Below are 13,955 nucleotides of genomic sequence, written 5' to 3' on the forward strand. Positions count from 1 at the left end.
GAATCATGGTATCCCGCAACATGAAATATGGGTGCGAGACATGATTTTTTCATTCCCTTGAGGTTACTAACATTTTGGCGGAGTGCTATACAAATAATTTTGTAACGTGTCAATTTTTGCATCTGTCAATCTACCTCTACCTTTAATACTTTTAGTGTTTTTTTTAGTTTACGTAGTCTGCATCCAATTCGTTTTTGATAATGGCCGATGCATTCTTGTTTTATCATTGGTTTTTCTCCGTAGATATCTTTGACATTTGAAATGAGGTGATGATCTCGAGTCTTCATTTAAGGTCAGCTGATGAAACGCTGCATTTATGTCTAGCTTCGTAAAACATGTGGCTCCTTCAAGCTGTACGAGCAAATCATCGACCGCTGGTGTAGGGTATCTTGTGCGCGTTATTAGCATTTCGCATATCTAGACATAGCCTAACGTCGCTGGTATTGGCTTTCGGTACTACTACTAACTGGCTCAACCATGGGGTGGGTTTGCCAGTTACGTCTTCTGTGATGGCTAATTCTTCGAGTCGTTCAATTCCTTGTTAAACTTTCTTACGCAGGGTGAATGGAATTCCTCTTTCTCTCTGAGCAACTGGGACTACGCTTTTGTTAATGTGAAACTTCACGTCTTGATCTTTGAGCTGGCCTATTTTGCCGCTGAATAGCGTGTCGTGATACTGCTGTACTAGAGATTGCAGGCGCTTCGGTACCTTCTCAGATGGCTTTTGATCTTTTGAAATGTGCTGAATTTCTTTGATGTTTGCAACGGGTGGCAACTGGATTAACTGCAAACCGAGCGCACTTTCGCCTGATAATAAATTTCTGTGATGAGTGTCAACAACATAAAATTCTTTTGCTAGAATTTTTTTTTTTCGACCCGATCCACTAACATCGTGACAACCCCTTTTAACGATATTAATGGTGCTTCCGCCCCGTATGTGATAATTTTCGTATCTGTTTTTCTCAGTCTCAACTTTCCGTTGAACTGTCTATTAATAGCGTTAAAAGTCATGTTTAAAACATTTATTGCAGACCCGGAATCGATCAGAACACTGACAGGAAATTTTTCGATTTTAACACGGCAATGGAACTTGGCAATGCTGAAAACAGGAGAGTGGATTGAAAACAACCGCGCGACTTGCTCTTTGTCGGACGTATCGACATCGACATTGTTTAGTGGTCTGGGGATGCGACTAAAATAGCTGCGGTACGAGCTTGCGCTTGTGGAACGACACATTCTCGCAAAATATCCGATTTTGTGGCAATTATTACAGGTTTTACTAGTTGTTGGGCATTTATTTTGGTGTGGATATTCGCCATCGCAGTAAAAGCATATTTTTGAAGATTGCTATACAGATTAAAGCTTTTCTTACCCGGTGTGATTTCCTTTGATTGGTCGATGCGGTTGAGTTCTTCTTGTTTGATTTGTGTGATATCCTTTTGGTTGCTTTTTTCCACTAAAATAGCTTGAGTGTTTGTGTCTTCCAATGTTTTTGCGTAAACTAGGAACTGTGCCAGAGTTAAGGTAGGATTTCGAAATGAGTATCTTCTCAGTTTCTTTTGCAACATGGTTCAGGTCCAATTGGAGGACCTAAAGGGAGGGAGCACTTCAAATGGCTAGAATAAATCAATTGTATGCTACCTAAGTTAAATGAAGAAGTTTTGAAGATACATTGATTGATTACATGACAAAATAATCCAACTATTTAAATTTGATGTTTCAATCAAATTATCAATTATTAGTGACATATTTTGTTCTCCTAACATCAACTGTGTTAATTTTTTTCCTGGCTTCCCATGTGTTGTATTACAAAGAAAAAAAGCTTATTATGATACTAGCTATGTGAATGTACTAGAGATATTAGTGATATATCTTCTTTGCTGTTTATATTAAAATTAGTACTTTTTGAAATAGCAGTTACAATGGACTGACAAGCAGGCACGAAACAAGATTCCATTTTGAATAGGTGAAATATAAAAACAAATTTTGTGTCCCATCTGAATATATAAATGGTTATATAGCTAGAAGGTTTAAAAACAAAATGTATAATTTTGGGTTGTAGTAAAAAATCATCCATACAAAAAATTATTAAAATCGCTTATTAACGAGACATCAATAAGGATATTTCCATACCCTAACATATATCCATAAGTAATGTAAAAATAAAGTAAAAAAAAACACTATTTTGCAATGCTTAAAATAAAATTACTTTTTCGACAGCGAGAGTAGAAAAAAATTATACATCGACTACCATTAGTTATTTAAAGCATCAGTCCTTGGTTAGCCTAGTTAACTAAGCTTTTTTTAAGGATATCGAATTCAGTTTCTATCAAACGAAAGCTTAGACGCAAACACATGTCAGAGCAAATCCTTAAAATTTAAATCCCCTTATAGCAAACCTCCAATTACAATCAACCAATAAACAGAAAGTCAGCGTTGGCACATCGTTAACTCTTAACTAATGGAATAATTTATTTTAATTATTTGGGTGAGTGAGGTCATTCGCACTAAAAGCAAAGATTTCCCGATATTGACCACGTGAGCAAAAAACAATAGAATTAGCCAATCAAAAGACGCGGTCAGTACTCTAACCGCAGAAAAATCTTTTGAGACCCAGCGTAATTTTTCCCATCTTAACTAATCCGATTTCCTCGTTGTATTAAAAATTATAATGGATCCTAGATAAGTCTTGGTTCTAGACAAAGTAGGCAGCCTTTGCATTAACCTGACAAAATAAAAGTAGCTGTAGCTAGCTAGCTAGCTAGCCAACTGGCTTTAGAATGCTCCCTCAAAATCTACGTTTCTAGCCAAAATCTCAAAATTGTTGTGTTTAACATTTGTACATATCTAAAAAACGTGACAATATATCTATCTTAACATGTGAAAACATACAGAACATAAATATTACAAATTTAAAAAGCCTTTAGCAGCAAAAAGGTCAACCTTTTTAAACCTCAACACTGACTTAACAAGACCACCACCAAAATCAAATTTGCTTTTGTCATCACGACACCCTCCTTGGTCGGGATATGAAGCTGAAAATCTAAAAGTGTTTTTTTTCTTCAAAAAATCAGCTTTGTGATTGGTTTACTACGCGCAAGCGGTTATAACAAACTCGATAAAAACACATGGCATTTGCTTTTTGTAGCTTCAAGATTTCATACGTGGTTAGCACGACTCACTTCACGTTGATAGACAAGATACGGCTATTATAAATATAGAGAAGAGACAGATTCTTCACTCGTGAACTTTTATCCCGCAGATTTTAACGCAACGAAGACTAAAATGATTTGACTTTACTTTACGCCAAGTGAAACAAGCTAAAATAAATAAAGAAGTTAGTTTTTGTTTACATAACAATGTAAACATTGAACCAAGTGATTCAACATCAGTCTTATCTATGTTGACATTAAGAAGAGTCTTTCTGTTATTTTAGTACTATTCTTAGAAGTAAGTAAAAGTATTTGCTACAATAACATGATGTTCAACAAAACTTGCATTTCATTTGACAGTTTCAAAAATGACGCACCACAGCATGATCTTTATGACTTTATTTACACTAATCTCTTGTAGTAATGCTACTGTGAATTTGAGAATTGGCTTGTACAATTACATACCAGACCTTGCCGACGACCAATTGCAGTCCTATGCAAATTATATAAAGGCAAAGTGGGATGAGCTAGGAACTGGTACAACAATTCAACTGGTTGTTGATAGTAGTGTATACGATCCTTATGGCGATTTTAACACCTATCTTGGCACTGGCGTCGGAAGTTTTGACATAATTGAGACCGACATGGTGAGATCAAGTGAATTAATTGGAAGGGTGGTGGAAATACAAGCCGGTGCAGCTTCTGATCAGATCAATGTTACTAGATTTGTCCAAGCTAATGTTGATGCAGTGGAATATAACAACGCTTATTTGGGTTTTCCAACACTTTCATGTGGCAATTTCATTATCGAAACTGTTCTCTCTGGACAAACAGGAGTTTCTCTAGATGGAAGAGATTACAAAAAATTCATTCAAAGTGCTGATCAGGCTCAACGTAAAATGGTTCACAATGGACATTGTGGATCAACCAGACCTAAGAATAAGCGTGCAAGATTGCTAGGTGGAAAAATAGACAGTTCATCAGGCTGGTATCTTCCCTTTATGTATCTAAGCAGCGTTGCAGACATACTTGGACCAGCCAGTGTTGAGGCAGAGATCAACAACGTTTTAGCTGGTCGGCCAAACAATGAAACCATACAAAAGCTTCGAAAATTCTTTGGATACTTCAAAGATAATTGCAATGCAATCGACTCAACTGATATCGAAGATGACGTAGTGAGCGGCAAAACTGGTTATTTTTATGGGTTTTTTGAAACGCAAAGTATCATTTATAAAAAGGCAAATTATCAAAACGTAACAGTCTTGGGTGTTGTGGCGCCGCCATTTGGCAAAAAAAGTCATCTTTTGGTGTATACAGATGCTCTGGTGTTGAACAAAGCAAAGTTCACACAAGCGAATGACAAGTACAAGGCTGCGGTGATGAAATTTGCAAAGTTTTTCTCTAGTAAGTAAAGTGCTATTATATACATCTTTAAAACTCAAAATATTTTGACATACAACTTTGAACGTCGCGTAATAACCATAAAGTACCATCTGGTGAGCACCCGGTAGACGGTAGATAATTATTTGTGGGGGCAATCCCTTCCTTCCTTATTTTATAATACATAATTTGGAATGTTTTGTATAATTTATCACTTAAATTTGCAAACTTTTCGGTGATACCCTGTTAGAAGGTAGAATTATATAGGCTTTACTAGGAAATAGTAGCACTTGTTCTCAGGGCTGAGTACCGCAAGATGTTTCTATTTTAAAAGGTGTGTAGCAAGATAAACAGCGTTAAAAGCTCTCCACTACTACTACTACAAAAATTCCCGATAAAATTCCCGAAATTCTGTACTAGTACACTGTACTAGAACAGAATTTCGGTTCATTCAAAATTCATTTTTGCCATTCATGAAATAAAGTTATTGCGAACTTTGAAATTTTTAAGACTGGCTTTTATTTTTACTGTTAAGGCAATCTAAGGTAGTGCTTCACTAACAGTGAGTTGTTTTCTTTTTTACAGGCAATCAGATGCGAAAACAATTGGTGTTGGGAAAGGATCTCCAGCCAGTGAGAAACCGATACTTGCTACCACCAGTAAAAGAATTTTTTGAAACCAACAAGAATACACTGTATCAACAATATTTTAAGATTATGCGAAATGGCTTTCCTTCACCTTCCCTTTCCGAAGCAACTAGACGAAGAATGCAAGCTGTTTTAAAGCCATTGGTGAATATTTAGAATATTACTCTGTTCTGTTGTTACCGTTAATTCTAAGAAAATGAAAATTACAACAGTAAATTAGTGTATTTTCTTCTATATATGTGCGTAACCGGAAAGTTGAACGTCCTAGCCTCTTGCTTTTTGATTGATTAATTCTATTGTTTTTTACCACCGTGGTCGTTATACAGAAATCCTTTGCTCACGCGAACAAATATAATTAATTCTCGTAGTATCGAAGACGGTGAGATGCGACCACGCTGGCGATGTGCCATGGTGGATTTCAATTGGGGGTTTGCTCTGACACATTCGTTTGTGTCTAACCTTTAGAAGAAAACTGAATTTTGATATCTTGAAGAAAAGCTAAATTAAATTAAATTAGGTTAGGAGATTGCTTGTCTTGTTAACAATTCATTTTTGTTCTTGTCAATTTTAACTGTTTGCTTGCACGAAGAAAATCTAAAATTCTTTGTGCAATTATTCGAGTCTTCGTTGTGATTCAGTTTTAATGAAAAGTGTCAAGCGGAAAAATTGACACTGATTTCTTTTTGAAGTATTCGTGTTTGTTTTTCTCCAATAAAAAAAATAAATAAATAAAAAACGTGGGAATGAAGTTTAAATAAAGTACGGTACAAGTCTTTTTCTGTTACTTATCTACCTTTTTTTAGTTTCTCTACGTAGCTAGCTATCAGTTTTTACTACCCAATCACCGGTTTTTTATTTTTTTAATAAAAAACATACTTTTGGACCCTTGTTGTTTTTGTACATCTCTATGTCCAACCTCGTCCCCAGGACCTCTTTTCGCTTTTTTGATAAAAGATTTTATGATAATTTTATGATAAAAGCGAAAAGAGGTCCTGGGGACGAGGTTGCTCTATGTTTATATTAAAAATACCCTTTGTCTGTCTTTGAACCATTCCATATTTATGCTACCGATATGCGCACGATATGCGTTTTTAAAAGACACGCAAATCCTTGGACTAGTATCTATAAAATAGCGCGGGTAACCTGCGTTTTAAGAATATGACGTCATTAAAGTTCTTTGATAGATTTTGGTATGTAGTGGTAACATTGTTTATCTATGTCCTTTTGCTTTCACCACAATGAACAGAGCAAACTCTGTGCAACGTTGACAGTACAAAATCTTTTTTGTAAATCATAAAACTCCACTTCTTCCATAGCTCGGAGATTTTTAAAAACGACATTAACAAATAAGTCAGGGTTCTTCGTTGAGTTTTTTTTTTGACAGAGCGATACACAGCATGTTCTCCTCCTTCTTTACTTCTAGCTTGAAAACAGACGCTGGAACTGGATAAAAACTTGTTGGGTGCAGGAGAGTTCAAGTTTTGATAAAAACTGTGTCTTGAGGAGAATTTTGTATAAAGCTTTGGTTTTGAGTGGCGTCCAATGTTGTCAACTTGTTTGGCCATTTTTGTCTCAACAAGTGTTTTGTTTATATTTTTGCGATATACAACTACCATAAAGCATTGCGAAGTAGCCGTATAGAAGGAACGGGGAATAGCCATCTGCACCATGGAATATGTGCTAATAGAAGGTATAATTGTCTTTAAAAAGGGAACGGTAAGATTTACGATTTTTAATGCAGTATCTAAGCAATAAATTAAAGGCACGATAAGTCTTGACAAAAACAATGATCTACAAAAATATTTGATTTTTTTTTACGTATTTTTAGATGTGATTATTTAGCTTCCTTGTGATAGTTTATGTAAGGAGAAATCTTCCTTGTTTTATGTCATCTGCGATTATAAATGTAAAACAATGGACAAGATAAGCCGTCAAAATTTAATCGTTTGATCGAAAGATGCATATGCTCAAGTGAGCATAAAAATTAGCGAATGCACATGCAAAAGTGCAGACAAATGAAAACACCTTATGTTTTAGCGTTCCAAGAGTAATGCGATTTCAGAACTTATTTTTTTGCTAGATAAGAGAGAAATTCTGCTATCCTCTCTGAAGTAAGATGGCGTATAACATTTTCTAAAACTCTTTTTTTAATTTTATTAGTTCTGTATGACTTCTAAACTGCAAAAGAATTATGAACACCTCACAACACAACAATTCTGACAGAGCTGACCAATAAATTCTTGTTCTTTATGATAAGAAGAATATAAAATGCGTATTTCATTTTTCCCATAACAATTGCAAGAACACCTGATTTTTCGGTACCCTATTCTCCTGATTATTCGAATTAACGATATCTGTTGCGGGATTTTAAAGACATCAAAAGATAATTACGGTCTATTCACCGCAATGGTATAAGCACGTTTTTTTATTACCATAAAACATACATTCAACTTAGAAGAAAAAATATGACGATGACAATATCATAATTACGAAAAAACGTATAATTATTTCGTAACGGGAAGTTTTATTTATTTATTCTTTTCCGAGATTAATGTGAAACATGATCATTTTCTAGACGCTTTTTTGACGATATTCCAACACGAAGCATCCTTCTTACCCAAGCACGTTACGTCCATTTTCTACAAACATCTATAAGGATCATTTCTATTTGGGCAGTCATTTTAACATGGCTCCATTTCACATAGGCAGTATACTGTCGTATCTGGTGGGACGTGTATGTAACAAGGGTGTTGTACTGCTTGGGTAGGTATGCTCCGTTATAATAAGATCATCTGGATGTAGTTTGTCCTTACATACAGGACAAGACGAGTTCGAATGACAAGTATACTTGGTCCAAGTATAAATACAGCCTTCATGAAAACAATGTGAACAACGTAACAAAATGGCTTCTTTGCCAGGTATAAATATATCTAAACATATGGGACAAATTTCATTTTTCGGCAAAAGTGGAAAGTTTGTAATAAAGTCTATAAATCTTTCGCTTCTTTTCGAGCGTGTGCTTTCTCCGAACACGATTCTTCGTGCGTTGGGAAGATATATAGAGTCGGAATATTTCATCGATCTCGCGGTTGTCACGCATATGCAACAATAATCGTTTACATACTTCATGTTACGAGGTCTCGAAAACAAATCCGAATGTAGCTCTACTTCCTTATTTCTCTTCAGAAATTCATCTTCGTCAACTCCGTCATCAATTCTCTGTATGGTAATACCATCCCAAGCGCAAACCCACCTGCACAATAGCAGGTGGCACAAAGTTAAAATAATTAAAACGAAGATGAACAATGCAACTCCAGCAGTAGTTATAAATTGTACTAATTCCATTTCTCTTAAAAAACTTTATGAAGTCTCCTTCAATGTTTATAATTTATCTTACGGACCTGGTTTCTACATGCTTGCAGATATTTCAATTATGTCAATTTCTTGTTTGTGGTTAGGCTTTATTTCATGAAACAATACGACAATGCAGCACGCAATGATTTGTTTAGATAGAAACCAGAATGACCATATGATGGTCACAATGCGAACACGTTGTCTGTAATTCGCGTCAAGTGGGTGGGAAAACGTGATTTGGTGCATGTTTATTTCTTCTCACCTTCTTTCTGGTTTATTTTATAGCAATCAAGTAAACAGATATGTATAAAAGGTGTCTCATGATAATTTTATGTCTCCCTCCTCCTGATACGTTTCTTTAAATACACAAATTGAAAGTTATTAAAATTATATATCATTTAATGTGTGTAATAACAGACAGTATAAAGATTAAAAGTTTCCCACGCATTTGCACTAATGAGTATATGTTGATTCGTTTGTAACTCATTTGGCGCGTCCTGTTAAAAAAACATATTACCTTCGCGCGAGTTTACATTCTCCGCATCTTTTCTTCGCACATTAAATTTTATTGTAGTCGGTGGCCCGTGGAAAATCCACGACTTCGCCTGTTCTTTTTATAAATTGCGTGCCTCTCACTACTGGCAGTACCATTTTGCGTGACAGACGTATACGGGTATACTTAATATCATTTTGTATGGTTTGTTGGCTCTCAAATGGTCGCGTAGAATTTTCTGATAGATTGTGACAAATAATTTGCACGCTTTCTCTTTCATAGGAATATGAGTTATAAAAAAAATAAAGCTGAGATTTCAGGTTAAAAACAATGAGTCTATTATTTAGAAAAATAGAAAAATAAGAATAACGCCCAGTCTGGTTAGGAGGAAACAGTATTATGATACTAGAGCTCGTTATTCGTTTTTTTTTCCAATTTCGCGCAACCTAATTTTCGCATACCCGAAAAGGAATGTACCGCACACATCAAATTTCGCGCGGCTAAATGTGCGAAAGGTTAGTATTTTTACACAACCAATTTTCCGCGCAGTGGTTCTGCACGAAGGTTAGATGGGCGCGACAATTATATGAATTACAGGGGCTACAAAACGAGCAGTGATTTTTAACCTTAGTGACTTACACAAAAGTCAAGCTAATGGCGGTGGAAAAGTTATAAGAATAATTACTCAATATCTTGTCGTGGGCCATTATTATGGAACACAATTTTAGATGAAGACAAAAAATCTATTTGCTTGTTGACGCATTTTAAGAAAACCACAAAACATTTCTTGTTATTTAATAATTAAGATTATTCGCGATATTTTTAGTATCACATTTTTGTAATTTTTTACAACTCTAGAGGTATTGTAAATATTTTTTCTTTACGTTAATTTTAACCTCCTCTCTTTAACCTATCTCAACTAGATGGGGCTTGATGATAAGACAAAGTATGTCTTCCACTTGCTCCAGTCATTATTTGATTGTAAACACGAGTACAAAAAAATATATATTCTGACGAAATATATACATACATACAGAAATCACCAAAGACGTTGCATACTGTAGAACTGATTAGTCTGCATGTTATGTTAAGATTGCTACAAGTTTATTTCTTATGTTATGTTATGTTATGCAAAAAACACATTACCTACTGTTTGTATTATATTTCTGTTATGTTATGGTATGAAAAGACTTCAGCTAGTACATTTTTTCACAAAAAGAAAGCCAGTGCATGTAATGTTACAACGCTTGCTAATAAAAATTGAAAGTAATCATTCTACTAACGTGTGACACACGTTTTATTGCAAATAACAAGACAGAGCATCCAGAACACCGATAACATAACAAAAGATGACGTCATAAAAATTGCATATTGGTCAGCATGCGCAAAATCGAAAATTACAAAGTGGGGCAAGACACTATTACAAAGTGGGGCAGCTCCGAAAATTACAAAGTGGGGCAACGATGAATTACAAAGTGGAGCAGCTCCGAAATTACAAAGTGGGGCGAAAGTTATTACAAAGTGGGGCAGGTATTACAAAGTGGGGCAAGATAATTACAAAGTGGGGTAGATATTACAAAGTGGGGCAATTATTACAAAGTGGGGCATAACATACCTGCAAGCATCACTTTTACTAACTTCTAATTTCAGTCCCTTTTTCATTGTGCCTAGCTTTAGATTTATAGCGCGCGACCCCCGTTCTATATTTTTATAGGAGCGCCTGAAAAGTTATTTGTGTGCAACATAAACCAAAAATTACAACGTGGGGCAGCGTGGAAAATACAAAGTGATGCAAAAATTATTACAAAGTGGGGCAGGTATTACAAAGTGGGGTAAGACATTATTACAAAGTGGGCTAATTATTACAAAGTGGGGTTGTATTACAAAGTGGGGCAGGTTTTACAAAGTGGGGGGGTTGGTGTTACAAAGTGGGTGTGCGTGTTACAAAGTGGGTGTGCGTGTTACAAAGTGATGTTGGTGTTACAAAGTGGTGTTTGGTGTTACAAAGTGAGGTAATTATTACAAAGTGGGTGTGCGTGTCGTTAAGTGGAAATATGTCCTTATTTGGAAATTCATTCAAACGAAAAGAAAAATAGTGATCAATTATGCATGTGTGGTTGCAGCATTGTTTTCAGTGTGAACAAATGTTTAAAGGGAATATAGCATGTTTTATAAATATTTGCATATAAAAACTTCATATAGCACGAAACAATAATTCAGCATTAATATATCTTAAAAAGTAATTCTTACGCACAATATTGTTCTTTAAAGTTTAACCTTCGCCACGAGAGTGGCCTTCTTCGACCGCCATGATAGTTTCTGATGAAAACACGATCAAGTGCGATATAGCATAATCGATTTACTGTGACGTAAGCAATTTTATAGAAAATACAGAAGCCTTCCTCTTCACACACACCGCACGCGAAGTTTGTTCTTAAACCTATTAATAATTTATAATAGAAACTTGAATTTATTTTATACAATTTAACCCCCGTCGATATATTTTAAAAACATTTCTGCTCAAAAACTTTTTTTCGATATTTCTTAAAATGGCGTGGTGTGCTGCTGTAGGTTGTACTAATCATACGGCTAATAATCCCGAGAAAGTTCAGTTTTTTAAATTGCCGTCAAATGAAGATACGCGCAAAAAGTGGATACATGCTTTGCGGAATAAAAATTTACCTAAAAGGGTCTTTGTTTGTTCAAAACATTTTGAAGAAAAATGCTTTGATCCAAGTTGGGACATGCAACACCAGATATTACCGCGAAAAATCCCGAGAATGCTGTTAAAAAATGCCTTTCCAACAATATTTTGTTTTCAAGAGCAACCAAAGGAAAGAAAGGCCTCAGTTCGAAGGGCCCAATGCAGAGAAAGAGAAGAGGTAATTTATAGGTATTTGTTAATAGGAGTCACATGTCGAACATATACTCCATGTTATCTAAAATTTTAGGTCATAGAAATGGCCGTAGTGATGGAATTGCATGAAGAAGAAGTGGAAGCTAGCAACACATGTGGAACACAAACTGATTCTTCTATTGTCGTTAGTAAACCAAAAGTTGTCTTGCGATCTATTGGTACCCAGACTTCTCCAATTAGTGTCAGAAATATGGGGTATCAAGTTAATATGCGACCTTGACACAGAAGTCAATGTGTACAAGTAACGCCAGATACAACAAACATTCACCATCAAACACGTCTTGACGGTAATTTAAATTCATTCCTAAATTTTGTTTCTTTTTTCCTAGACCAAGGCGACTGGGACAAAGACGACGATGTTGATGATTGGATCATAACTTAAATGTGGATAGAGAACAGGTACGAATACGTCTTACTTTTTTGTTTTAATTACGTACAGCAAATATATAATCTGAAAACTAATCGTTTAGGAGACATCTAAAAAAGCTGAAAAAGAGAGCAATGTGAAACCAATTTTTCGCATTGCCTATAGCAAACCAACAAAACGTTTTGTCGCCAAAAAGGAAAAGTCGCAAAAGATTATAATTACCTTGTTGACATGCTCGGTAATATAATCACACGAGTTGAAGAAAATAGAAAGGTAACCACGGAAAAGCGCAGCAAACGTAAGCTCAGTTTGACTGTAGCACTATCAGAGAGAGAAGACCGTGAAGTTATCATTGAGCAATCAACTAAGTATAGCAGATTAAAACTGTAGTGACTTTTTATTTTTTTAGCTTATATAATTATTTACATACTATTTTCATACATATATTATTTACATGGATATTTTACACGTATACTAATGAACGGTTTAGTCGCTTTGGTCTTCGTGAGCTGCAAATTGCCACACCATTTCAATCTCGGAAACATTCGTTCCTCCCTCTCTAAACCCAGTGTAATTACCACTTTCAGAAGGGAAGGCTGTTCTTATTTTAGCAACGACACAAGCAGGAATGACTCTCCGCACACCTCGTCCCAACCTAGTATGGATGAACCAACTAAACTGTCTGTACGATGCGTAGCGATATGATCTAAAATAGGTTATATATTTCATTTATGGATAATATAATATATTACATGTTCTTATATAACTCTACTTACTGGCTAGGTACGTGTTCCCTATCACATGGTAACGATGCATTTTCCCTGTCATATAACGATACCAAAGCAGTCCACAGAACACCCCTGTCCAGCATCACGTTTGAAAAGCTATTGTGCTCAGTGATACATCTGCAATCTAAAAAAGGTTTGGGTATAGATTGTATGTGTAATTGTTTCACTGTTTATTGTGTAAATAGAAATAAACTAAAGCAAACCGTCTAATTTGAAATATTTTATTTCGTCTATCTCGTGGCAGCATATGCACTCTCTTTCCGTATCCAATACGACGCAGTGCCCACAAGTACACCAACCATCGACCCCAAAGAAAAATCAGAATATTCTTCAGGTTCAGAATGTTCTTCATCATCCTGAAATTCTGGTTCAAACTGAAAACCAAGTACCGTTGGTTGATCCATGATAAAATTTAATATGAATGTTTGTTATTTACTTTCTCAAAACATTACATATTTTTTCTAAAAAGAACCCTCTACTATTACGGGGGCTCACTTTTTTTTCTATACAATTGCTTACGTAAGTCGCATAATTACGCATACTAATGTGATTGTCCAGATCTCTGACCGCGTTAAAACGACCTCGTTGAAGAAGGCGACTGTAATGTAAACATGTGAAACTTTTTTATGTTGTTTGTTTTTTTTGTTTATCTTCAAAACATAAGAACTAGATATTCTTTTATGACTTTGAAAAGTGGTTTATATATGTAAAAATAATTTTTCACGCCATATTCCCTTTAAAAAGGTTTGACCTGGTGTTGATTTTTTTTCTGTATAAAATTTGTATTGATTAAAAATACAAAGACACTTAAGAAATAAGGATAGTTTCGTTTGTTCTGATATTTACATAGAAATGCA

General features: G+C 35.2%; 3 protein-coding genes across 3 annotated transcripts; 2 read left to right on the plus strand and 1 right to left on the minus strand.

Moving 5' to 3' along the window:
• Nucleotides 1-3,438: 3,438 nt before the first annotated feature.
• Nucleotides 3,439-5,395, plus strand: LOC130647813 (uncharacterized). The gene is made up of 2 exons (XM_057453796.1): nt 3,439-4,556; nt 5,118-5,395. Exons 1-2 carry the CDS (start codon nt 3,521-3,523, stop codon nt 5,333-5,335), a joined length of 1,254 nt encoding a protein of 417 aa, XP_057309779.1. The 5' UTR covers nt 3,439-3,520; the 3' UTR covers nt 5,336-5,395.
• Nucleotides 5,396-11,552: 6,157 nt separating this feature from the next.
• LOC130647824 (THAP domain-containing protein 2-like) lies at nt 11,553-12,643 on the plus strand. Its single transcript, XM_057453812.1, has 3 exons — nt 11,553-11,908; nt 11,978-12,342; nt 12,414-12,643. Exons 1-2 carry the CDS (start codon nt 11,576-11,578, stop codon nt 12,161-12,163), a joined length of 519 nt encoding a protein of 172 aa, XP_057309795.1. The 5' UTR covers nt 11,553-11,575; the 3' UTR covers nt 12,164-12,342; nt 12,414-12,643.
• A 23-nt stretch (nt 12,644-12,666) lies between these two features.
• On the minus strand, nt 12,667-13,832 carry LOC130647825 (uncharacterized). Its single transcript, XM_057453813.1, has 2 exons — nt 13,087-13,832; nt 12,667-13,016 (listed from the first exon to the last, which is right to left on the minus strand). Exons 1-2 carry the CDS (start codon nt 13,179-13,181, stop codon nt 12,797-12,799), a joined length of 315 nt encoding a protein of 104 aa, XP_057309796.1. The 5' UTR covers nt 13,182-13,832; the 3' UTR covers nt 12,667-12,796.
• Between the last annotated feature and the right edge of the window lie 123 nt (nt 13,833-13,955).

This window comes from Hydractinia symbiolongicarpus, chromosome 6 (assembly GCF_029227915.1).
Source record: "Hydractinia symbiolongicarpus strain clone_291-10 chromosome 6, HSymV2.1, whole genome shotgun sequence".
Taxonomy (NCBI): Eukaryota; Metazoa; Cnidaria; class Hydrozoa; order Anthoathecata; family Hydractiniidae; genus Hydractinia; species Hydractinia symbiolongicarpus.